The 23,161-nt window shown below is 36.8% G+C and overlaps 1 protein-coding gene across 7 annotated transcripts in view; it reads right to left on the bottom strand.

Annotated features, from left to right (window-relative positions):
• Positions 1-23,161, bottom strand: part of CACNA2D1 (calcium voltage-gated channel auxiliary subunit alpha2delta 1) — a 541,059-nt gene that overhangs the window by 199,912 nt on the left and 317,986 nt on the right. For all 7 annotated transcript variants that reach the window (XM_069586656.1, XM_069586658.1, XM_069586659.1 and 4 more), the window contains one exon: positions 10,537-10,578. In XM_069586656.1, coding sequence (XP_069442757.1) covers positions 10,537-10,578 — 42 coding nt within the window. The remainder of the gene's footprint in view (positions 1-10,536; positions 10,579-23,161) is intronic.

Raw genomic sequence — 23,161 nt, 5'->3', positions numbered from 1 at the left:
AAAATACTGTCAGGGCAAAAGAAGTTTAAAAAAATTGGTAGAGTAAAAAGATCAATTTTTTATCCTTGACATCTGAGGCAAAGACTAACACCTTACAACTAATGTACAAAGAGCCCAGACTCCAGGAAACCAAAATCCTACTATATTTATAAAGAAATGAAAACCTCTCAATGGCTCACAAGCCTCACTCTTTATCCACGTCTCCTGCCCTGTCCTCCTTGTTGTTCATGTTCTTGCTGCACGGGCCTGTTTTTCTGCTCCTTACACACATCCTGCTCTTCCTGGTTTAAGGCCCTTGTGCTTGTTGTTCCCATTGCCTGGTATGCTGTTTCCTGGTCTTTTTTAATAGTATCAGATTATTCTTCAACACTCTTGGAGATTTTCCCATCTAAATTACTGCCCATAAAATCATGGAAGCATCACGTCATATTTATCACCTTCAGAGCAATGTAGATGTGACTGACTCTACGGAATTGCACATTAAGGTCTGTCAAACATTCATTAACACACAAAATTTAAGTCATATCCTAAGATAGAACCTTAGGCTATATCTTAACATGGACAGAATTTGGATAGAATTCATGGCATCTGGTCCCATCCCTTCATGGCAAATAGATGGGGAAACAGTGGAAAAAGTGGCAGACTTTATTTTGAGGGGCTTCAAAATCACGGCAGATGGTGACTGTAGCCATGAAATTAACAGATGCTTACTCCTTGGAAGAAAAGTTATGACCAACCTAGACAGCATATTTGAAAGCAGAGACATTACTTTGCCAACAAAGGTCCATCTAGTCAAGGCTATAGGAGAAGGCAATGGCAACCCACTTCAGTACTCTTGCCTGGAAAATCACCTGGATGGAGGAGCCTGGTAGGCTACAGTCCATGGGGTTGCGAAGAGTTGGACATGACTGAGTGACTTCACTTTCACTTTTCACTTTCATGCATTGGAGAAGGAAATGTCAACCCACTCCAGTATTCTTGCCTGGAGAATCCCAGGGATGGGGGAGCTTGGTGGGCTGTTGTCTATGGGGTCATACAGAGTCGGACACGACTGAAGCGACTTAGCAGCAGCAGCAGCAGCAGCAGCAGCAGTTAAGGCTATGGTTTCCCCAGTAGTCATTTATGGATGTGAAAGTTGGACTATAAAGAAAGCTGAGCACTGAAGAATTGATGCTTTTGAACTGTGGCATTGGAGAAGACTCTTGAGAGTCCCTTGTACTGCAAGGAGATCCAACCAGTCCATACTAAAGGAAATCGATCCTGAATATTCATTGGAAGCACTATGTTGGAGCTGAAACTCCGATACTTTGGCCACCTGATGCGTTGAACTGACTCATTTGAAAAGCCCCTCATGCTGGGAAAGATTGAAGGCAGGAGGAGAAGGGGATGACAGAGGATGAGATGTTTGGATAGCATCATCGAATCAATGGACATGAGTTTGAGTAAGTTCCGGGAGTTGGTCATGGAAAGGGAGGCCTGGTATGCTGCAGTCTGTGGGGTAGCAAAGAGTCGGACATAACTGAGTGACTGCATTGAACTGATGTGTAAATTTACTTACTATTTTCTTAGCTTCAACCTACTCATATGTTCTACCAGCTTTAAAAGATGTCTGTAATTAACAATAATTGAAGTTGAAATTTTAGTAATGGAAGTTGCACTGAACAAAAAGGGAATGACGGAGATGATGCTTCCATTGCCAGCACTAGCTCTTCTTACTGAACTTCATTACCAGATACAAAAGTGATTCAGTTAGTTCAACCAGTGACGGAGGCCTGGCATGCTGCGATTCATGGGGTCGCAAAGAGTCGGACACAACCGAGCGACTGAACTGAACTGAAACTAGTCACAAAAGCTAACATCATCAAGAAGATTATTATAAATATGGGTTTAGATTTCTTAGTACTATATTGGTAACAAATCCCTGTGTTCATATGGCCTGCTGAGGTATTTCCAGTGGTAACAGAAAGTCATCATAATCAAAGGCATTTAGCAAGTAAGTATCTAGATAAAACTTTTTGCTTTTTTCTGGCAATTCTTATTGTGAAACGCCACTTAAACCGACACTTCATAAAACTTCACTTATCTTAAAAATTTGGAAATCTCTTGGGAGGTTTCTCAGCATATAATTTCAGGTGTGTTTGTGTGTGTGTGTGTGTTTACATATAATTTATAAGTAAATAGGTGATCTTTTTAAACTGATATGTATATGCAAGAAAAGGTTGAAGATATCATTCAAAACAATCCAGTCCCCATATTTGTTTACCCAATGTTGTACATAGGGTGAGTAGATAATGCCCACATAATACCACCAAAGTTTCCAAACTTAATTCAGTGAGTTCTAAATAAATACACCATACACTACCCTCTGTAAAGGAAGAATTACATGTGGAATCTAAAAGAGAATTATGCATGCCACTACTCCAAAGCAGCTTAGGACCAATGTTTTTACTATCCTTGCAAAAGCAGCACATGCAGGAGTGTACAAAGCATTACAAAAATATTAAAACAGACTCAATTTTTGGAAGAAGGCCCCAAAAACACATGGCACTATTCCTACAGGAAATAGAATCTGAAATAATCTTCCTTATTATCAGTTTTAACAGTTCCCCGTCCCATGAATTCTAATAAGGCTATATTTCACACAAAGGTGCATGCATTAATTTTAAGGGGTTCATGGTAAATATCACTGGGAATGATGGATCAGATCAGTGAAGATTTCTGATTTAAAGTCTAACCATCTTTTTTAATCACAGAGATTTTATTTTACCTACTTGCAAGTCACTGTTAACAACAGTCAAGGATGAAGCTGGCTGGATAAATAGAAGCCATATACATCAAAATTAAATATGGAAAGAATGATGGATAGGTATAATAAATTAAAATTTTAAATCAAAACTATCTTCAAAAATTTTAATGGAAAAATCTTGATTTATAACAGTTCCATCACAGGGTCCTTCCTGTGCACCACGGATGCCCATGGCATATGCAGGGCAACACAGCCCAGTGACACACGGCTCCTGCTGTGGATCACTCTGACTGCACTCCGTTCAATCCTCTGCTCTTCCAAATACACATCTGTGACAGAGGAAAAGTCACTTAAGCTCACTAAATTTTACTTGACTTTTCTGAAAATTATTTAAATAATAGTATGTGCCACAAAAGATGAGTGTGAATGATAACATTACCTACAAAGCATTTATTTCCTAGTTTAGAGTAAGTATGTGCATGCATGTTAAGTCACTTCAGTCATGCCCACTCTTTGCAACCCTATGGACTGTAGGCCACCAGGCTGTTCTGTCCATGGGATTCTCCAGGCAAGAACACTAGAGAGAGGTACCATGCCTTCCCCTAGGGGATCTTCCCAAACCAGGGATGAAACTCAGTTTCTTATGCTTCTTGCACTGGCAGGCGGATTCTTTACCACTAGCACCACTTGGGAAGCCCATGAAGCTAACATAAGTTTGAGCGACTATTATAATATATATTTTATAATACGATTATAACTATTATTATAATCTAATTCAAACAAAGAACATTGAAAATATTCAAACCATTTATTTTAGATTCACACACAAAAAAGGCAACTCTGATTATACCATTTATTTTACTGAAGCAATTAATATTCTATCTCTATACTATCTCCTATGAGGATTCAACAATAATCATTAGCAGAGCCTCAAATAAAGGCCACATACTATCAGATAATCTTAAAAAGAGAGAGAGAGAAACCTAGACTTTGATTCCTTCTTTAATAATTAGAACATATTTCATCACTGTTTGATACATACCGCTTTTGGTTCATTCTAGAAGCAGACTGATATTTCTATAAAATAAAATGAATGATTGGCCTTTTAAAAAGACATTTAGAAAGGACATTATGTTGGGATTAATTTTAATGTAGACAAGGTCAGTAAGAAAATAAATAGCAACATAAATATGCAAGGGAATTCAGCAGACTAGCCAAATGTCCCAGACAGGTCACATTTTTAATGTAATCAATAAAATAAAATGTAGCAAATAAATCAACCTAATTTATCGACATGGGAATTGTGGGTTGAATTTATTTCATTTGGATTTCAGTCCAAAACATAGATCTTAGAATTAGGTTAATAAGGGTTTGCAATGATCTGCCTTCTCTTTGCTTGCTCTGGGAATCAAGAAAATACTGCTGCATGCTAGCACAACTCAAACCTTCTGCAGAATCTACTTCGCTAAACCTTTAGGAAAGTTAAGGATTTATTGGGACAGATGTTTCTAAAAACCTAAACAAGAACCTAAATAAATTTCAAAACTAAGGAGAGGGCAGTTCCTCATTGGTATAGTGGTATCTCCACCCATCAAAACTAAGGAGAACCTGAATGTGGAATTTCATAACTAACTGTTGAATTGTTAGCTATTTTCCATTTTATTTAGACATTTAATTATCTTTTCTAATCTGGATATATACCACTCACAAGGATTTTACAACAAATTTCTGCTCACATGTGTTTCTAAATGTATTTTAGAAGATTCTATTTCAATTTTTATTTTGTTAAGCATTTTCTTAAGTTTTTCACACAAATATAAGGATATTCTCAACAATAAAATAACTCAAATTAGTACTCTTTAATTATTGTTAACACATCCACATGCATAAATGTGTCCCCATGTGGAACTAAAATCACTTCAAATGAATATTAAATGCATTGTAATAATATTAATAATTATTCATTTAAAAATTACACTCACTAATATTTCTAGATTGCCTACTGTAAGACAGGGAATGTTCTAAATGCTTTATATGCATTAACTAATTTAATTTTCAAAGTAACTATATGAGGTAGGTATAACTATTACCTTTATTTTTCAGGCCAAGAGGGAAAAAACAGAGGCTAGGTGACTGCCAAATCACCAGGCTAGAAAATGGCACATCTGGGATTCAAATGCTTGCAGTGGAACTCTGGAATACAACCTCTTCAGTATCATACTCTATTTCCTCCATATAACAATGTACTGATACATAGTAATTATACACGTATGTATTGTTATTAATTGGGGAAAATAGTTTCATATGGAAGAATTTAGAAGTGAAATATCATCTCTATTTTATCTTAAAATATTTAAGCAAATACTAGATACAGCATAGCTATGTACCTTAGGTACCTTATGTCTACCAGGAGAATTGTGGCTAACCAAATAACCAAATACTTTAGCCCAGTAATACATTTTGAAGTTCCAAAGCAAAAATCCGTATGAATGACTATAGTCATAGTTTTTATGTAATATTAAACAATCCTAAGGGACATTACTTTTGCCCTTATTTCAGTCACCACTTTAGCTAAATCTGGCTGTCACTAAGTTTTTATTTTTATACCCAGAAGGTGAATATAAATAGCATTGATCTAGAGTAGCGTGGAGATTATAAAATGCCCCTGAGGAACTGTCTTATATCAAAGTCCTTGAAAAGCTTACAACATGACAGCTCTCTACAAACGAATTCAGATGTAGCTAATAGAAAGTTACATTCCAAAAAGATAACTGATCACCTTTAAATGCGTGCTTTACCTTTAAGTGAGGCCATGTAGCATCATTATAACGAACAAAATCAATAGACTACATTTGAATATATCATTCTTTATATTCAAATCTTAACTTGGTGATGGACAAATAAACAAACATGGAAGAAAAATAGGAACAACTGGTCTTTAACTCAACATCAACTAAAGTTATGGGCTTTTACATACGACTTACTTCTTTTATGAAAGCTACTTTTTCCTCATTTCCATCTACTCTTATTCTACACACCCTACCCTGCCTTCAAGACCGTTCCTTAAATGTTGGTGTGCTCAGCTATGGACAGCTTATCTTTCACAAAGGAGGCAAGAATATACAATGGAATAAAGACAATCTCTTTAACAAGTGGTGCTGGGAAAACTGGTCAACCACTTGTAAAGGAATGAAATTAGATCACTTTCTAACACCGCACACGAAAATAAACTCAAAATGGATTAAAGATCTAAACGTAAGACCAGAAACTATAAAATTCCTAGAGGAGAACATAGGCAAAACACTTTCTGACATAAATCACAGCAGGATCCTCTATGATCCACCTCCCAGAATTCTGGAAATAAAAGCAAAAATAAACAAATGGGATCTAATTAAAATTAAAAGCTTCTGCACAACAAAGGAAAATATAAGCAAGGTGAAAAGACAGCCTTCGGAATGGGAGAAAATAATAGCAAATGAAGCAACTGACAAACAACTAATCTCAAAAATATACAAGCCACTTATGCAACTCAATTCCAGAAAAATAAACGACCCAATCAAAAAATTGGGCCAAAGAACTAAATAGACATTTCTCCAAAGAAGACATACGGATGGCTAACAAACACATGAAAAGATGCTCAACATCACTCATTATTAGAGAAATGCAAATCAAAACCACAATGAGGTACCACTTCACACCAGTCAGAATGGCTGCGATCCAAAAATCTGCAAGCCATAAATGCTGGAGAGGGTGTGGAGAAAAGGGTACCCTCCTACACTGTTGGTGGGAATGCAAACTAATGCAACCACTATGGAAAACAGTGTGGAGATGCCTTAAAAAATTGCAAATAGAACTGCCATATGACCCAGCAATCCCACTTCTGGGCATACACACCGAGGAAACCAGAATTGAAAGAGACACATGTACCCCAATGTTCATCGCAGCACTGTTTATAATAGCCAGGACATGGAAACAACCTAGATGTCCATCAGCAGATGAATGGATAAGAAAGCTGTGGTACATATACACAATGGAGTATTACTCAGCTGTCAAAAAGAATACATTTGAATCAGTTCTGTTAAGATGGATGAAACTGGAGCCGATTATACAGAGTGAAGTAAGCCAGAAAGAAAAACATCAATACAGTATACTAACACATATATATGGAATTTAGAAAGATGGCAATGTTGACCCTGTATGCAAGACAGCAAAAAAGACACAGATGTGTATAGCAGACTTTGGGACTCAGAGGGAGAGGGAGAGGGTGGGATGATTTGGGAGAATGGCATTGAAACATGTATACTATCATGTAAGAATCAAATCACCAGTCTATGTCTGATGCAGGATACAGCATGCTTGGGGCTGGTGCATGGGGATGACCCAGAGGGATGTTGTGGGGAGGGAGGTGGGAGGGGGGTTCATGTTTGGGATCGCATGTACACCCGTGGTGGATTCAGGTCAACGTATGGCAAAACCAATACAGTACTGTAAAGTAAAATAAAGTAAAAATAAAAAAAAATGTTGGTGTGCTGAGGATTCTATCCCTGTATTATGTTAAGGCAATTCTACATTATTTTTTATGTGTGTAGATGCATGATATAGACAGAGAATAAGACAACAAAGAGAGTGGAATTGGGGCAAGCTGGAAAATGTATGACATCCAAAGGCAATCAAAGTCCTTGGCTTTTGTGTCAGCATATCAAAATATGTCTACAGTTAAATCTGGCCTACCTATTTTCTACAGCTTCACATTACTGGCAAGACATCAGCCCCTTGGTTTCAAAGTCCACTCATAGGTTAAATATATAACTATTCTAGAGAATAGAAAATTTATTTAGAACTCAGATATTTATATCCCATTCAAACATATGAGGACAAATTTATTAATTGATAACTCTATTACAATATTTAGCATTCCAATTAGTTCCTGTATTCATTAGCTATTAGATATTGACGTATGAGATAATAAGCTCACATCATATAATCTCCAGTTGCCAATTTTTCATAATGAATATGGCTTTGTGAACTTTGAGCAATAAAAATATACAACTAAATTGGCATGTTAGTCTCTCAGCCGTGCCCGACTCTTTGTGACCCCATGGACTGCAGCCTGCCAGGCTCCTCTGTCCATGGGATTTTCCAGGCAAGGACCTAGAGTGGGTTGCCATTTCCTTCTCCAGAGGATCTTCCCAAAACAAAGCTTGAACCTGGGTCTCCTGCACTGCAAGCAACTGAGCTACCAGGGAAGCCCTAAATTGGTAAACAGAAAAGTAAAATAAATAACAGTGAGAGTAAACCAATTCAAATTAAAACAAAATGGCATTATGTACACATATAATGTACAAATGTAGAAACATAATGTACTTATGTACAAATGTACACTTGATAAATAAAAATATCATTACATATATAAAGTTGGAGTATAAGAACCAACTAAATCCAACCATATATTGCAAAATGTTTGGTGAGAGTGAATTAATTTCATCATCTACATAGGTCCAACTTCATCTGATAAGCAATAAACTTAAGGGAAAAAAAGCTATAACCACTAAAAGTCCTAAAGTGAATATTTACTTCAGTATTTACTTACACTTCTTAACTGTCTTTCATTTTCTTAAAAAACTAGGAATAAAATCACCTTATGACCCAGCAATCCCACTCCTAGGCATATACCCTGAGGAAACCAAAATTGAAAGAGAAACATGTGTCCCATTGTTCACTGCAGCACTATTTACAACAGTTAGAACATGGAAGCAACCTAGAATGTCCATCTACAGATGAATGGCTAATATACACAATGGAATATTACTCAGCCTTAAAGAGGAACACATTTGAGTTAGTTCTAATGAGGTGGATGAACTTAGAACCTATTATACAGAGTGAAGTGAGTCAGAAAGAGAAAGATAAATACCATATTCTAATGCATATATACAGAATCTAGAAAAACGGTACTGAAGAATTTATTGACAAGGCAACAATGGAGAAACAGCCATAGAGAATAGACTTATGGCCATCGGGAGAGGGGAGGAGAGGGTGAGATGTATGGAAAGAGTAACATGGAAACTTACATTACCATGTATAAAATAGATAACCTACAGGAATTTGCTATATGGCTCAGGAAACTCAAACAGGGGCTCTGTATCAACCTAGAGGGGTGGGATGGGGAGGGAGATGGGAGGAAGGTTCAAAAGGGAGAGGATATATGTATACCTATGGCTGATTCATGCTGAGGTTTAACAGAAATAGCAAAATTCTGTAAAGCAATTATCCTTCAATGAAAAATTAATTAAAAATAAAGACTATATATTTCTATCGCAGAAAACATTTTGGTCACAGTGATCAAAACATATGCATTAGGAACTAAATAATACTAAACACAGCATAAAATGTCATAATCATTTTACTATAAATGAGAATTTTTTGCTCCATTTCAAGTTGAAGAATTTGACTATATTAGGACTGCAAGGATATCCAATGAGTCCATCCTAAAGGAGATCAGTCCTGGGTGTTCACTGGAAGGAATGATGCTGAAGCTGAGACTCCAATACTTTGGCCACCTCCCATGAAGAGTTGACTCATTGGAAAAGACCCTGATGCTGGGAGAGATTGGGGGCAGGAGGAGAAGGGGATGACAGAGGATGAGACGGCTGGATGGCATCACTGACTCGATGAAAGTGAGTCTGAGTGAACTCCAGGAGTCGGTGATGGACAGGGAGGCCTGGTGTGCTACGATTCATGGGGTCGCAAAGAGTCGGACATGACTGAGTGACTGAACTGAACTGAACTGAACTGACAGAAGTCACTCAATTGAAGGGGTAGATGTGGGTACTAACTTCAATATGCCAGGAAGAACAAATTGAAGTTAAGTATAGAAACTACTAATTAACTCCCAACTAGTATTCTCTCTATTCTTTCCTTGGTAATGGAACCTTATATTTTGTTTGCCTAATGCTTATGGGTAGGTGGGAGGAGGATGGGGAATTACACTGCACATTTTCTGGCAACTAGGTAACACTAGTAACTAAGTAGTAGACAACAGGTGCAGACAGATGTGTCTTCTGTAATTTCCAGAGTATGACCTTCAGTGCCATCTGACTCCTTTCTGATGTACAGAATGCAAATATCATTGTGGATATTGCAGCATCCACTTTGGACCATAAAATGGAAAAGCAATTTTGAGGAAAGGAAAAAATCATGAGAGAAAGATTTGCAGGGCCTGGATTATAGAGAGTTTCTCTATTAGGCCTTGCACACACAAAGTGCCATTAGAGCAGAATAATCTTTTGTTTTGCTTTAGCCTTCTCAGGTTAGCATATTTCAGTCTCTCTGTAATAGCTGAAGCAATAGGCCAATCATAAAACACAGTTCATTTTTCATTCACCATCTAAGGGTTTACAAGAGCAATACTATTAACATATCTAGAGCACTTAAAACTACCCCATAATAGTTATAATGAATTATAAAATATAATATCTTACAATTCTTTACAAATTCTTAAAAATTTTATGTGAAATGGCCCGACTCCAGCAAACCTGATGAAGTTAGCAGGACTTCAAGAATATGTAGAACTAGAATGAAATTTTTGGGTAACAGAATTAACTGTGGCATGTCTAAGATGAGAGAAAACCAGTTTGACTGTAAACAGGTGTTAATGCCTATAAGCACTACAATTTTAAGGCTGGATGGGAACATGAATCCAACTAAAGGTACTACACGGTTAGCTTGTTTAGAAAGCCATTCACCCTAGTCAAGTTTAGCCTGTAATGTAATGTAAAACTTTTAATACTCACATCAAGATCATCCTTTGCATTGTAGTAGACAACTTCATTGCTCTATGAAGAAAGGAAAAAGGAATGCTTTATTGATTTGATTAAAAGCATAAAAACATATTGGCTCAAACATTAAATATATTTTATTCACATATGAAATAATAAGCCTCACAGAGTAATCCTTTTATGATATATTCCACAAAGATGCATAAATATTAGCCTATATTTTCTGTAAGAACATATTAAAACACTATATCAGTGACATCAGAAAATCATGTCTTGCAATAGGGCAAAATATCTCAGTGCAAATCTGAGGTCAATTTGTCAAGAAAAAATGGAAAAATCCTTAACACAATAATTTATACATATACACACACACTCTCTCTCTGTCTCTTTCACCTAAATCATGAAATGATAGGATAATTCTAGACAAGTGAATAACTGGCTTGTTAAAATTTGGCTAAAACCATGTTTAAAAAATATATATCAAGTGTTGAAATTATTCTTTGAAGAAAGTGTAACTGCATTATATTGGCAGGAATTTCTTCAGGAGACTCAGATAAGGAATCAAGATTGTCTGTGAATTTAGACAGCAAAAACAGCAGATAATCCAACACTCTAACAGTCTCATATTCTACTAAAGTAGCAAATGAGTGTTAACTTTTCAAGAATGAATGTGTGTGGACATTTTCACTAGATATCAATGTTGCTGAATATGTCAGCATAAGTATAAATTATGGACATAAATTGTGTTACAGAGGAAAAATAGAAAGGAAAGTGGATAAAACAACTATCAAGGAATTTTACATTCTTGTTTTTTCTATCTACAAGGCTAGTTCTATGCAATATAAAAATAATACATATATACTGATTTCTTTTTTTATTTCTTTTCCTGAACTGATTGAAGATGCATATTCTTCATCTTCTGTACGTCTTTTGTATTTTGAGTATCACGTAAAAGTGTACTTTTCTCTGTCTCTTAAACATTTATAAACAAGGACAATACAAAAGTTTATTAACAAAAACACAATTGATAGAATTTTGTTTAATTACTTGGGGAAAATAGACTAAATTAGTGCTTCTTAAAGTATGTTCTAAAGAAAATTATTAGTTCTTAAAGATGTAATAGATTTTTTATAGGCAAAACTATTCTATGGTCATGATTTCAGAATAAATGATACAGTTAAAATTGTCTCTTTTCAGTAGGAATTCATACAGCTTCAGTGTATGAATGCACATTATAATCTCCAAAAGAAGAAAAGATTGAGATCTTGTTTTGTTTTGATTTGGGCAGGGTCACAGATTCTGCCTTTTTATTTGAGAAACGTATTGTGATAATGAAGACTTATAAAATACAGATCTCTCTGAAGACCAAATAACCAACCAAACACTATATAAATAAATGTAAGAATATGTGATTTGTAATACTGAATGAAACTTGGGAGTTTTAATTTCATTTAGCATCATTAACATTTTTAAATTACCATTTAATAGTAGTTTGTTTAAAAAGAATAAGTAGCTAGAGAATTTTCACACACATAAAACTTCTATATCATGGAACATTTCTTACTTATAGTATTAGGTTTGTAACAAAGGTAAAATACAAATCAGAACTCATCACATACATAAATCAAGAGAATCTTTGGAAATCTCCTGAGCCTCAGATCCAATTACTAGTTTATTGATCCTTCATGGAACCCTGTAATTTATACTTAGGAGACAATTTTCAATTTAGATTGTGGATTCTATCAAAAGTTAAAACACTGAATAAGTTTACTTCATTTTAGATATTATGTTTGCCAACTGATTACTTATATCTACCAAATTGGAACATGTGGAAAACAAGGAAAAATAGCATTAAATTTCACGCGGTTCAGTAGCACCCTTTCAACACTCATTCAATACCTATTTGTAAATATATCTGTGCCAAGAAAGACACAAAGAAAGTTAAAGATACCTACCTCTATTTTTAGGTAAAACAAAATGTTCAGATAACTATATAAAATAATTCATTTATCTAGGATTACACTTAGTCCATGGAACCAGAGTTAATGGACTAAAATGATTACTTAAAATCTTTTCTTATGTGTGACACGTGGTCACAGCAACAAAGAGAATTTACTTATTATATATAAGATGAAGAGTATCACACACAGTGTTAGAAGAGGGTAAGGTGTGATAAAGAAACACTAGTTTTAACTCAAGCTAAGTATTTGACTCTATTAAGATAGACTGTGACTGAAGTTGAAATAAAAATTAAAATAGAGAAAAATCTTTTTGAGAATTTCAGTATTTTTCCTTTGTTACTGTATTATACTTTATATAAAACCTTACCACTTGCCCTTTCTTTTAGAAGCTCTATATTGCTGCTAAAATTGTTATTAAAAATGTGTATTGCTAACTGTATGTAACTTTTATGTATGGATTTACAGACAATTTTCTTGAAATCAGAAGACATATAATGCTAAACCTGGCTTTTTAAAAAAAATTTTTTTAAGCAAACTGAAAACAAAATATATTAGGCATAAAGTAATACCACATGCTAAACATCAGTACTTCTTGTGACTAGGTATTTTATATTTCTACATTTAAGGATCTCTTTCTTTATACAAAGCCCAAGTCTAACATGGTCAAAATATCAGTTCAGTTCAGTTCAGTAACCCAATCATGTCCAACTCTTTGTAACCCCATGGACTGCAGCACGCCAGGCCTCCCTGTCTATCACCAACGCCCAGAGTTTACTCAAACCCATGTCCATTGAGTTGGTGATGCCATGCCATCCAACCATTTCATCCTCTGTCGTCCCCTTCTCCTCCCACCTTCAATCTTTCCCAGCATCAGGATCTTTTCAAAATAGGAAAAGGAGTATATCAAGGCTGTATATTGTCACCCTGCTTATTTAACTTATATGCAGAATACATCATGAGAAATGCTGGACTGGATGAAGCACAAGCTGGAATCAAGATTGCTGGTCAAAATATAAACACAAAGAAAAACAAGTGTGTCTTTTTTTTTTTATGACAACAACGTATCTCGGAAGTTCTTAATCAAACACATATGCTTAGACAGGCTGTCACATTTCAATAAGAGAACACAGACCTGAGTGGAATGTGCAACTGATTATGTCTACTGTATTAAAACAAAATTTCTTCTCTTCAATAAACATGACATTGCTTTTGGCTCAGAAGATTTTCTTTAACCTTTAAAAGTACACTTTCCTTTCTTAAACCTCAGACTCTGCATTGATAGCATGCTGCTGCTAAGTCACTTCAGTTGTGTCTGACTCTGTGCGACCCAGAGATGGCAGCCCACCAGGCTCCCCCGTCCCTGGGATTCTCCAGCCAAGAACAGTGGAGTGGGCTGCCATTTCCTTCTCCAATGCATGAAAGTTAAAAGTGAAAGTGAAGTCGCTCAGTCGTGTCCGACTCTTAGCGACCCCATGGACTGCAGCCCACCAGGCTCCTCCATCCATGGGATTTTCCAGGCAAGAGTACTGGAGTGGGGTGCCATTTTGATAGCATGAACACTGCATTATTCCCTTATTTTATCTAATAGAGAGGCTAAATTGATCAACATTAGTAAAGATAAATCACCATAGGGCATCAGGATTTGGGAAAACTGTAACTCTGTATTTAATCTGAATTTAATCTGAAGAGTCAAGTTCTGGCTCTCCTGATTCACATGTGACAAGATGTGGAGGCGGCTGGGCCAGCTGCTTCAATCTGCTATAACTGAGGAATATGTCTATCATACATGGATGGTATGACCATATAACACAAAACCTTCCTAGACATTAAAACAGGTGGGAGTTAAGAATTTCAGATATTTGAGACATTCCTCCTCTGTTGATCAACTCAAGCACGTGTGTTTGCACATGTGTGTGTATGGTTCTTCCTAAATCGTTTACCTATCATATCACTCAAAATTCTTTCAGTCTCTTTTCCAGAAGGTACACAGTTATATCAGTATCATTTAAGACTGCAAAACTATAGTATATAAACTAATTATCGCTGGCACAGATCATAGAATTGAATCATCATCTTTCCCTGCTATCCTTCTAGCTGAACATTTTCATGCAAATTATTAAATAACATCATCTTAGAAGATATTTTACACCACGGGGGATATCCATGGATTTCAGTGCATTATGTGAAATCTGATAGGATAAAGCCTCAAACTAGATTCATAGATTAGTTACACCTTTAGAGAGCTATTTTTCCTAATTTAAGCACCACCAGATGACAGGAACAAATTGTTTCTGATTTTTAACCAAGTAGTTTAGTTATTTATTATCTCCTTGAGACAAATTTACCCAAATGGTTCATGCTAATACAATACTGCTGTTTACTGAAATTTAAAACATCCCCTAGCAAGCAGACAGATAAATGACTTTAGTTTCCTAGTGTCTACTGGGAGTCAAAAATTCAATCTGGACAAGATAGACCATTCCATCATAAAAACATACTGTGAATGACAGTACTTTGCATGCTACTTGCCTATAAAATGCAGCCTCTGATGAATAGTTCATGTTAAAAACCTGAACCATAAGCACAAAGCTTCAATCTGGGAATAAGATGTTGCCAAGGATAAGATTTAAGTGTTCGAACCAAACGTTAGGATTTTATAGCCAATATCTGAAATATATGACACATTTAAAACTCAAATAGATATTAACTTCCTGTCCAAGTTACTAACTTTATTTTATGGGTTATATACTTGACTCTATATATGATCCACAGCATGAAAATTTTGGGGCAACTCTATTGCCTGTTAAATCACTTAAAAAAAAACAACAACTCATTTTCATTTTATCTTTCTTTATTTCCAAATATGAAGTCTATAGGATAAACATTAAGGATGTGTGTGTGTGTTTGTGTGTGTGTGTGCACGTGCTATGCTCAGTAATGTCTCTTTGTGACCCTATGGACTATAGCCCACCAGGCTCCTCTGTCCATGGTGTTCTTCAGGCAAGAATATTAGAATGGTTTGCCATTTCCTCCTCCAAGGGATCTTCCAGATCCAGGGACAGAACCCACTCCTCCTGCATCTCCTGCATTGCAGGCGAATTCTTTACCACTGAGCTACCAGGAAAGCTGAACATAAAGGATACTCTATGTTCCAAAGCAGTTGTGTTAATGATTCTTGCCAAAAAAAACAACACTATTTAGCTCAAATCATTTAAATTTCAAATTTTTTTGATTAACATATCATAGTAACAATTTGACCTGGTAACCAAAACCAGCCTGCCAGTGAAGCAGAGACATGGGTTTGATCCCTGGGTCCGGAAGAAACCCTGGAGGAGGGCTTAGCAACCCACTGCAAAATTCTTGCCTGGAGAATCCCAGGGACAGAGAAGTCTGGTGGGCTACAGTCTGTAGGGTCACAAAGAATCCATCATGACTGAAGGGACTTCGCAGGCATGCATACAACCAGATACACCACTGCTATTGACTGTGCCCAAATCAACCATGGTGCATGAGACGGGATAACCAGCAGCACTGATTATAGCACTGTCTGAATAAAACAACTTAGGAAGATGTTTTGGTGAGGGGGAATGCAGAATGTGTATAATTTTGTGTATCTTCATGTGTGTTTGGGAGGTGGTGTGAATGTAAGTGAAGTTTCCAAAGATAGCTAAACGAAGCTTGAAGCACTAAAGACTGGTTCTTAAAAAAAGTTTTTGTTTTTGTTTTAAATGCCATTATATCTGTTTGGGGTTTGGAATGATGAAAATGTTGTTTATGAAGAGAAAAAAAGAAAAACATGGGCCCAGGTCCATATAGAGATCTGTTCCCGGATCACTAGATTGAAAGCATGTGATAAATCTACACTGATTCACATTATGTATAAGAGACAATAAAGAATTGACATCAAGTGCTGAGCAGAGTGCTTGTATGGACCCCCTACAAATTATCAGCTATTGCTTTACAAATTGAAACATAAAAATCAGGAATATCCATAAAACTTATCTATTAGCTTTATCTGGTAATTACATATGAATGAAAATAAATGTTTATAACTTTATGTTCTTAGATCACATACTATGCTATGAGTCTATTTAACTCATGTAAAGTCCCTTCTTCAAAGATTCCATATAGCAGAATGGTATTACTGTTATTTTTATTTTTAATCTGATAAATGAGGGGATATATAAGAAAGTGTGTTGTCTGTAGCCTATCAGGCTCCTCCGTCCATGGGATTTTCCAGGCAAGAGTGCTGGAGTGGATTGCTATTTTCTTCTCTAGGGAATCTTCCCGACACAGGAATCGGACCCAGGTCTCCCGCATTACAGCCAGAGACGCTTTACCATCTGAGCCACCAGGGAAGCCCCCTTTAATGTGATTAATGAGGGGATTTATAAGAAAGTGTGCTATCCATGGGGTCAAAAGAGTTGGACACAACTGAGCTACTTGATGCTGAGAAAGACTGAAGGCAAAAGGAGAAGAGGACAACAGAGGATGAGATGGGTGGATGGCATCATCAACTCAATGGACATGAGTCTGAGCAAACTCCAGGAGACAGTGAAGGACAGGAAAGCCTGGCCGGCTGTTCACTGGGTTGCAAAGAGTCAGACAACTTAGCAACTGAACAGTAACAATATGCAATCTGTCCATTTATTGTGTTCCTATGATCCAACCTTCTCTGTGATTGTAAGCGTACTCTTTCTAATCCCACATCTCCTTTAAACAGCCATCCTCATCTACTCCTGTCTAGAAAAACTCCAACTTTGTATTAAACCCAACATTTGTTTGTTAATCCTAACACCTAAACTGTGGGATCTTGCCAGCAAAAATTATACATGCTGTCCTCACATCAAGAAAGTTGGTGGTTCTTTGTTTGAAAAACTATAGTAGACGTGTGGGTTTGCTTAGGTCTATAATTTTTGTTTATTTCTTTCAATCACGTGATTCTGATAGCTGGCAAATCATACCACCTTATTTCTCTCACCACAGAAATCAACAGGTGCCTAAATCTATCCAAAAATAGAATCTCATCTCCCTATTCCTTTTTCGTAAAAATACAATTCCTTAAGAGTAGTTATGGCTGCAAATGCTGTAATGCTTAAAGCTTCAGCCTTTATGTGCCAGAGGCTACATCTTTCTGTTGGCTTCTTAATTATAGTCAATATTTTTTTCCTTAAGCTTTTTAGAATGTGTTTTCTAACTACTACAACTGATAGCACCAATACAAATACAATGTGCTTTTTTGCTCAAATTTCCTGTTACTAACAGGCAACAGTATTTGCTTGAATTTTAATTTCTGTTGGTGGCCTTATGAGACTATAACTCTTCTAGAATGAACTCCCCTCTCCATGTCCTGGATGTGAGCCCCTCCTGCATCCAGAAAGATACCATTCCTTCATCCCTTGTCTTTCCTGTGTGCCCATCTACTCTTTAATTACATTCAGTATTTTGCAAATATTTATGAGATAAAAATCCAGAAGTCTTATGGCATAAAACTTCTTTTTTGGTCTAGAAGTTAAAATTCTAGCAGAAGATAAAAGCAAAAAGTGAAGCAGCCAAGAGATGAAAATTTTCTTAGCTCATACGTGAAGAAAAACCATTAATACTTTTCAAACATTTCTCTAATGAACAAAGGTAAAAAATCTCTTAGTGTCAAGTTAATATTCTGTGAGAAGTAGATCAGCAAATTATCTTTCAAAAAAAGTTTACCAATTTCTTTACATCAACTCACTAGCCTTTAGAAACTAGTTGCATGATACAATATGAAATGACTATATAAATTTTGATTATATGCTTGAATACCACAGTTCTATCAAAGAGACAAAAGTAGCGTACTATTGCGAAGATGCTGTTCAATGACTGTAATGAAGAAACAATTATCTAGTCCTCTGAACTCTCAACATGCATTCGGAAGAATAAATATATATTGAGCTTTGTACACATTCCAAGTTCTATGCTAGAAGCCTAAGAACATGTGCTTTTTAGAGAATGTAATTGTTAAGATTAAATAGTGAGTAAGATACTATCAATCTCAATTTTCTAACTTAGAAAACCAAAACTAAGAGTACTAAAACCCAGGATAACAGAGGTCCTCTTATCCCTAATCAAATACTTACTCCTCTCATGTCCTGCTATATGGGAATGCAGAATGACCTACTTCTTAGGGACAGTGAGTCCTTTATATATGCAACATCCACATATTAATAGACTATTTAATAATCATTAAAGCACATTTAGCTGTCATTTGTTCTTTTAACGTTGCTTTATCATTTGCTTTAAAATGTGAACAGAATTTAATACTAATTTCTTTAGCTTACTCAAAAAACTAGAAACTAATTTTGGCCTTTTTTAAAAGAAAGTTTGCTTCTGTTTTTTTTTTTACTGAGCACCATTTTACATTTATTTGTCAGGTAACTGCCATTAGATTGCATATTTGCAGTACAGTTTTAACTTGTCACTATGATGCCTGTAACTTGAAGTATTACATAAGACCTGGCCTACTCCATGAACAAATCAACAAGCACAGTCACCTAAGACCCACCTAAGAAAAAGAGAATAACTTCAGGCATCTTACCCTGTTTAATGACCTAATTACTAGTATGTTCCAGTACTCACACCCCAAGCAACATTTATTATGAGGCTCACGACACAATTGGAACTCCATCCTAGATGGAAAAAAGCACATAATGTTCACCAAAGGAAATGTTCATTCAGCTCAGTTCACTTCAGTCACTCAGTTGTGTCCAACTCTTTGTGACTCCATGGGCTGCAGCACACCAAGCCTCCCTGTCCTTCACCAATGCCCAAAGTTTACCCAAACTCATGTCCACTGAGTCATTGATGCCATCCAAACATCTCATCCTCTATCGTCCCCTTCTCCTCCCGCCTTCAATCTTTCCCAGCAACAGGGTCTTTTCAAATGAGTCAGTTCTTCAAATCAGGAGGCCAAAGTATTGGAGTTTCAGCCTCAGCATCAGTCCCTCTAATGAACATTCAGGACTGATTTCATTCAGGATGGACTGGTTGGATCTCCTTGTAGTTTAAGGGACTCTCAAGAGTCTTCTCCAATACCACAGTCCAAAAGCATCAATTCTTCGGTGCTCAGCTTTCTTTACAATACAACTCTCACATCCATACATGACTACTGGAAAAACAATAGCCTTAACTAGACGGACCTTTGTTGGCAAAGTAATGTCTCTGCTTTATAATATGGTATTTAGGCAGGTCATAACTTTTCTACCAAGGAGTAAGCATCTTTTAATTTCATGGCTGTAGTCACCATCTGCAGTGATTTTGGAGCCCCTCAAAATAAAATCTGTTACTGTTTCCATTGTTTCTCCATCTATTTGCCATGAAGTAATGGGACCAGATGTCATAATCTTAGGTTTCTGAATGTGGAGCCTTAAGCCAACTTTTTTACTCTCCTCTTTTACTTTCATCAGGAGGCTCTTTAGTTCTTCTTCACTTTCTGCCATAAAGGTGGTATCATCTGCATATTTGAGGTTATTGATATTTCTCTCAGCAATCATGATTCCAGCTTGTGCTTCATCCAGCCTAGTGTTTCTCATGCTGTATTCTGCATAGAAGTTAAATAAGCAGGGTGACAATATACAGCCTTGACTTACTCTTTTTCCTGTTTGGAACCAGTCTGTTGTTCCATGTCCAGTTCTGCCCGTTGCTTCCTGACCTGCATACAGGTTTCTCAAGAAGCAAGTCTGGTGGTCTGGTATTCCCATCTCTCTCAGAATTTTCCACAGTTTATTGTGATCCACACAGTCAAAGGCTTTGGCATAGTCAATAAAGCAGAAATACAGGTTTTTCTGGAACTCTCTTACTTTGTCGATGATCCAGAGGATGCCAGAAATTTGATCTCTGGTTCCTCTGCCTTTTCTAAAGCCAGCTTGAACATCTGGAAGTTTAGGGTTCAAGTGCTGTTCAAGACTATCTTGGAAAATTTTGAGCATTCCTTTGCTAGCATGTGCTGCTGCTGCTGCTAAGTCACATCAGTCATGTCTGACTCTGTGTGACCCCATAGCCAGCAGCCCACCAGGCTCCCCTTGTCCCTGGGATTCTCCAGGCAAGAAGACTGGAGTGGGTTGCCATTTCCTTCTCCAATGCATGAAAGTGAAAAGTGAAAGTGAATTTGCGCAGTAGTGTCCGACCCTCAGCGACCCCATGGACCACAGCCTTCCAGGCTCCTCCGTCCATGGGATTTTCTAGGCGAGAGTACTGGAGTGGGGTGCCATTGCCTTCTCTGTGCTAGCATGTAAGTTGAGTGCAATTGTGCGGCAGTTTGAGCATTCTTTGGCATTGCCTTTCTTTGGGATTGGAATGAAAACTGACCTTTTCCAGTACTGTGGCCATGCTGAGTATTCCAAATTTGCTGGCATATTGAGTGCAGCACTTTCACAGCATCATCTTTTAGGATTTGAAATAGTTCAACTGGAATTCCATCACCTCCACTAGCTTTGTTCGTAGTGATGCTTCCTAAGGTCCACTTGACTTCACATTCCAGGATGTCTGGCTCTAGGTGAGTGATCACATCATCGGAATTAATTGGGTCATGAAGATCTGTTTTGTATAGTTCTGTGTATTTTTGCCACCTCTTCTTAAGATCTTCTGCTTCTGTTAGGTCCATACCATTTCTCTCCTTTACTGTGCCCATCTTTGCATGAAATGTTCCCTTGGTATCTCTAATTTTCTTGAAGAGATCTCTAGCCTTTCATATTCTGTTGTTTTCCTCTATTTCATGCATTGATCCCTTAGGAAGGCTTTCTTATCTCTCCTTGCTATTCTTTGGAACTCTGCATTTAAATGGGTCTATCTTTCCTTTTCTCCATTGCTTTTTGCTTCTCTTCTTTTCACAGCTATTTGTAAGGCCTCCTCACACAGCAATTTTGCTTTTTTGCATTTCTTTTTCTTCTTTTTCTATGTAAATGCTCATTTCATCTACATTAAAAATGCAGTTTTTTAAAGCAGGAAAGTTAAGTTGTTTTGTTTTGAGATAATGGTATGTGTATATTCAGTGCTACAATCTGAAATGTATGAACTGCCATTGAACAGACAGATAATGGATAAATGACTATCACAAGCTTATAAAGAACTATTAGAAATCCTGGAGTAAAAATAACAACAAAATGCACATACCCATAAATGCTTGCATAAACACAGGCACATACACTGTATCAGAGTAAAGTATATAACTTCTAAAAAGCCTCAAATGAGTTAAAATAGAGACCACTTTCACTCTTATAAGAAATCAAGGTGGAATTCCAAGTGGACTGTGATTTCAGAGTTTCACGTTTTTGAACTTCTGAGGAAATCAATTCCTATTAAAGATTAAGTGCAGCAACTTATTTCTTCATCTGGTAAATTTTAATAAGAATCTGCTTGTAATCTTTTTTAGTGTTCCAAAGGACATCAATAAATACATTATTTAAACTATAGGATAAAAGTCAAAGTAGAATATAATAAGATAAATGTTATTTTCAACTACCAAATATCCCAGGAAATTCAGACCAGAACTGAACAAACACATCTAAAATGCTGACGACCTAGCTTTAATTTCCTTTAATCTATGATTCAACTGAAGCTTGCGATATCATCAACTAAAACATTAAAATTTAATCCACCAAAATATTCCAGTTTCTATACTTCTCCCTACTGATTTACACAACTCACAGATTTTCTTGACTCATGACCAAAAAGTTCAAAGCACTTGATCTTAACAGCATATGATGTCCTAGCAGTAAATATGTGTTAATTTTTCCGAAGTTAGTACTGAAGACGGAAACAGAACAGGCTCCATCTTGAAAGCAGGACTACATCTTGGGCTGGACTGTGGACTTTGAGCTGTAAGCCCAATATCTATGGAAATGACATACCAACTGGACAAGCAGACCCCCGGATGGAAGAGCCCCGGGGCTCGAACCTAGACTCTCTGACACCTAAAAGAATACCCTAATTATCTGTGGGACTGAATCGAGTCATAAATTCTATTATGCTTATTGGGGTATGACCACAGGCTTATTGGTAATTGTCCACTGCTAACTACCTAGGCTTCAGAGAAGGCAATGGCACCCCACTCCAGTACTCTGGCCTGGAAAATCCCATGGACGAAGGAGCCTGGAAGGCTGCAGTCCATGAGGTCGCTAGAGTCGGGAACGACTGAGCAACTTCACTTTCACTTTTCACTTTCATGCATTGGAGAAGGAAATGGCAACCCACTCCAGTCTTCTTGCCTGGAGAATCCCAGGGATGGGGGAGCCTGGTGGGCTGCCGTCTATGGGGTCTCACACAGTCGGACACAACTGAAGCAACTTAGCAGCAACTGCCTAGGCTTAAAGCATATGAATCACGGGTTAACTCTGATTGTATCTTTCTTTTTCTTTGTTTCAGACTAGTTTCAGGGAATTTGGGGAGGTGGGTTTGGGAACGTACTTAGGGTATATAAGGTTTTCACAAAAACTGGTCGGGGTCCTTGGGGAGAAATTCTGGAGCAGACCAGAATGTACCACCATTCCTAACTGAGATTCTGGAATAAATTCTTTCCACACCTAAATTATAGCCAGGAAGTTTTCTTTGTTGCAGACAACTTCCCCAGCTTTTCTAATTCAGATCAAAGTTAGGTATCCCTGTTAATGTTTCTCACAGTACCATTTTATTTTGATATTTTATTATGA

This window comes from Ovis canadensis, chromosome 4 (genome assembly GCF_042477335.2).
Source record: "Ovis canadensis isolate MfBH-ARS-UI-01 breed Bighorn chromosome 4, ARS-UI_OviCan_v2, whole genome shotgun sequence".
Classification (NCBI taxonomy): domain Eukaryota; kingdom Metazoa; phylum Chordata; class Mammalia; order Artiodactyla; family Bovidae; genus Ovis; species Ovis canadensis.
Note: the sequence above shows the minus strand (reverse complement) of the source record. Positions and strands in the feature narration are given on the sequence as shown.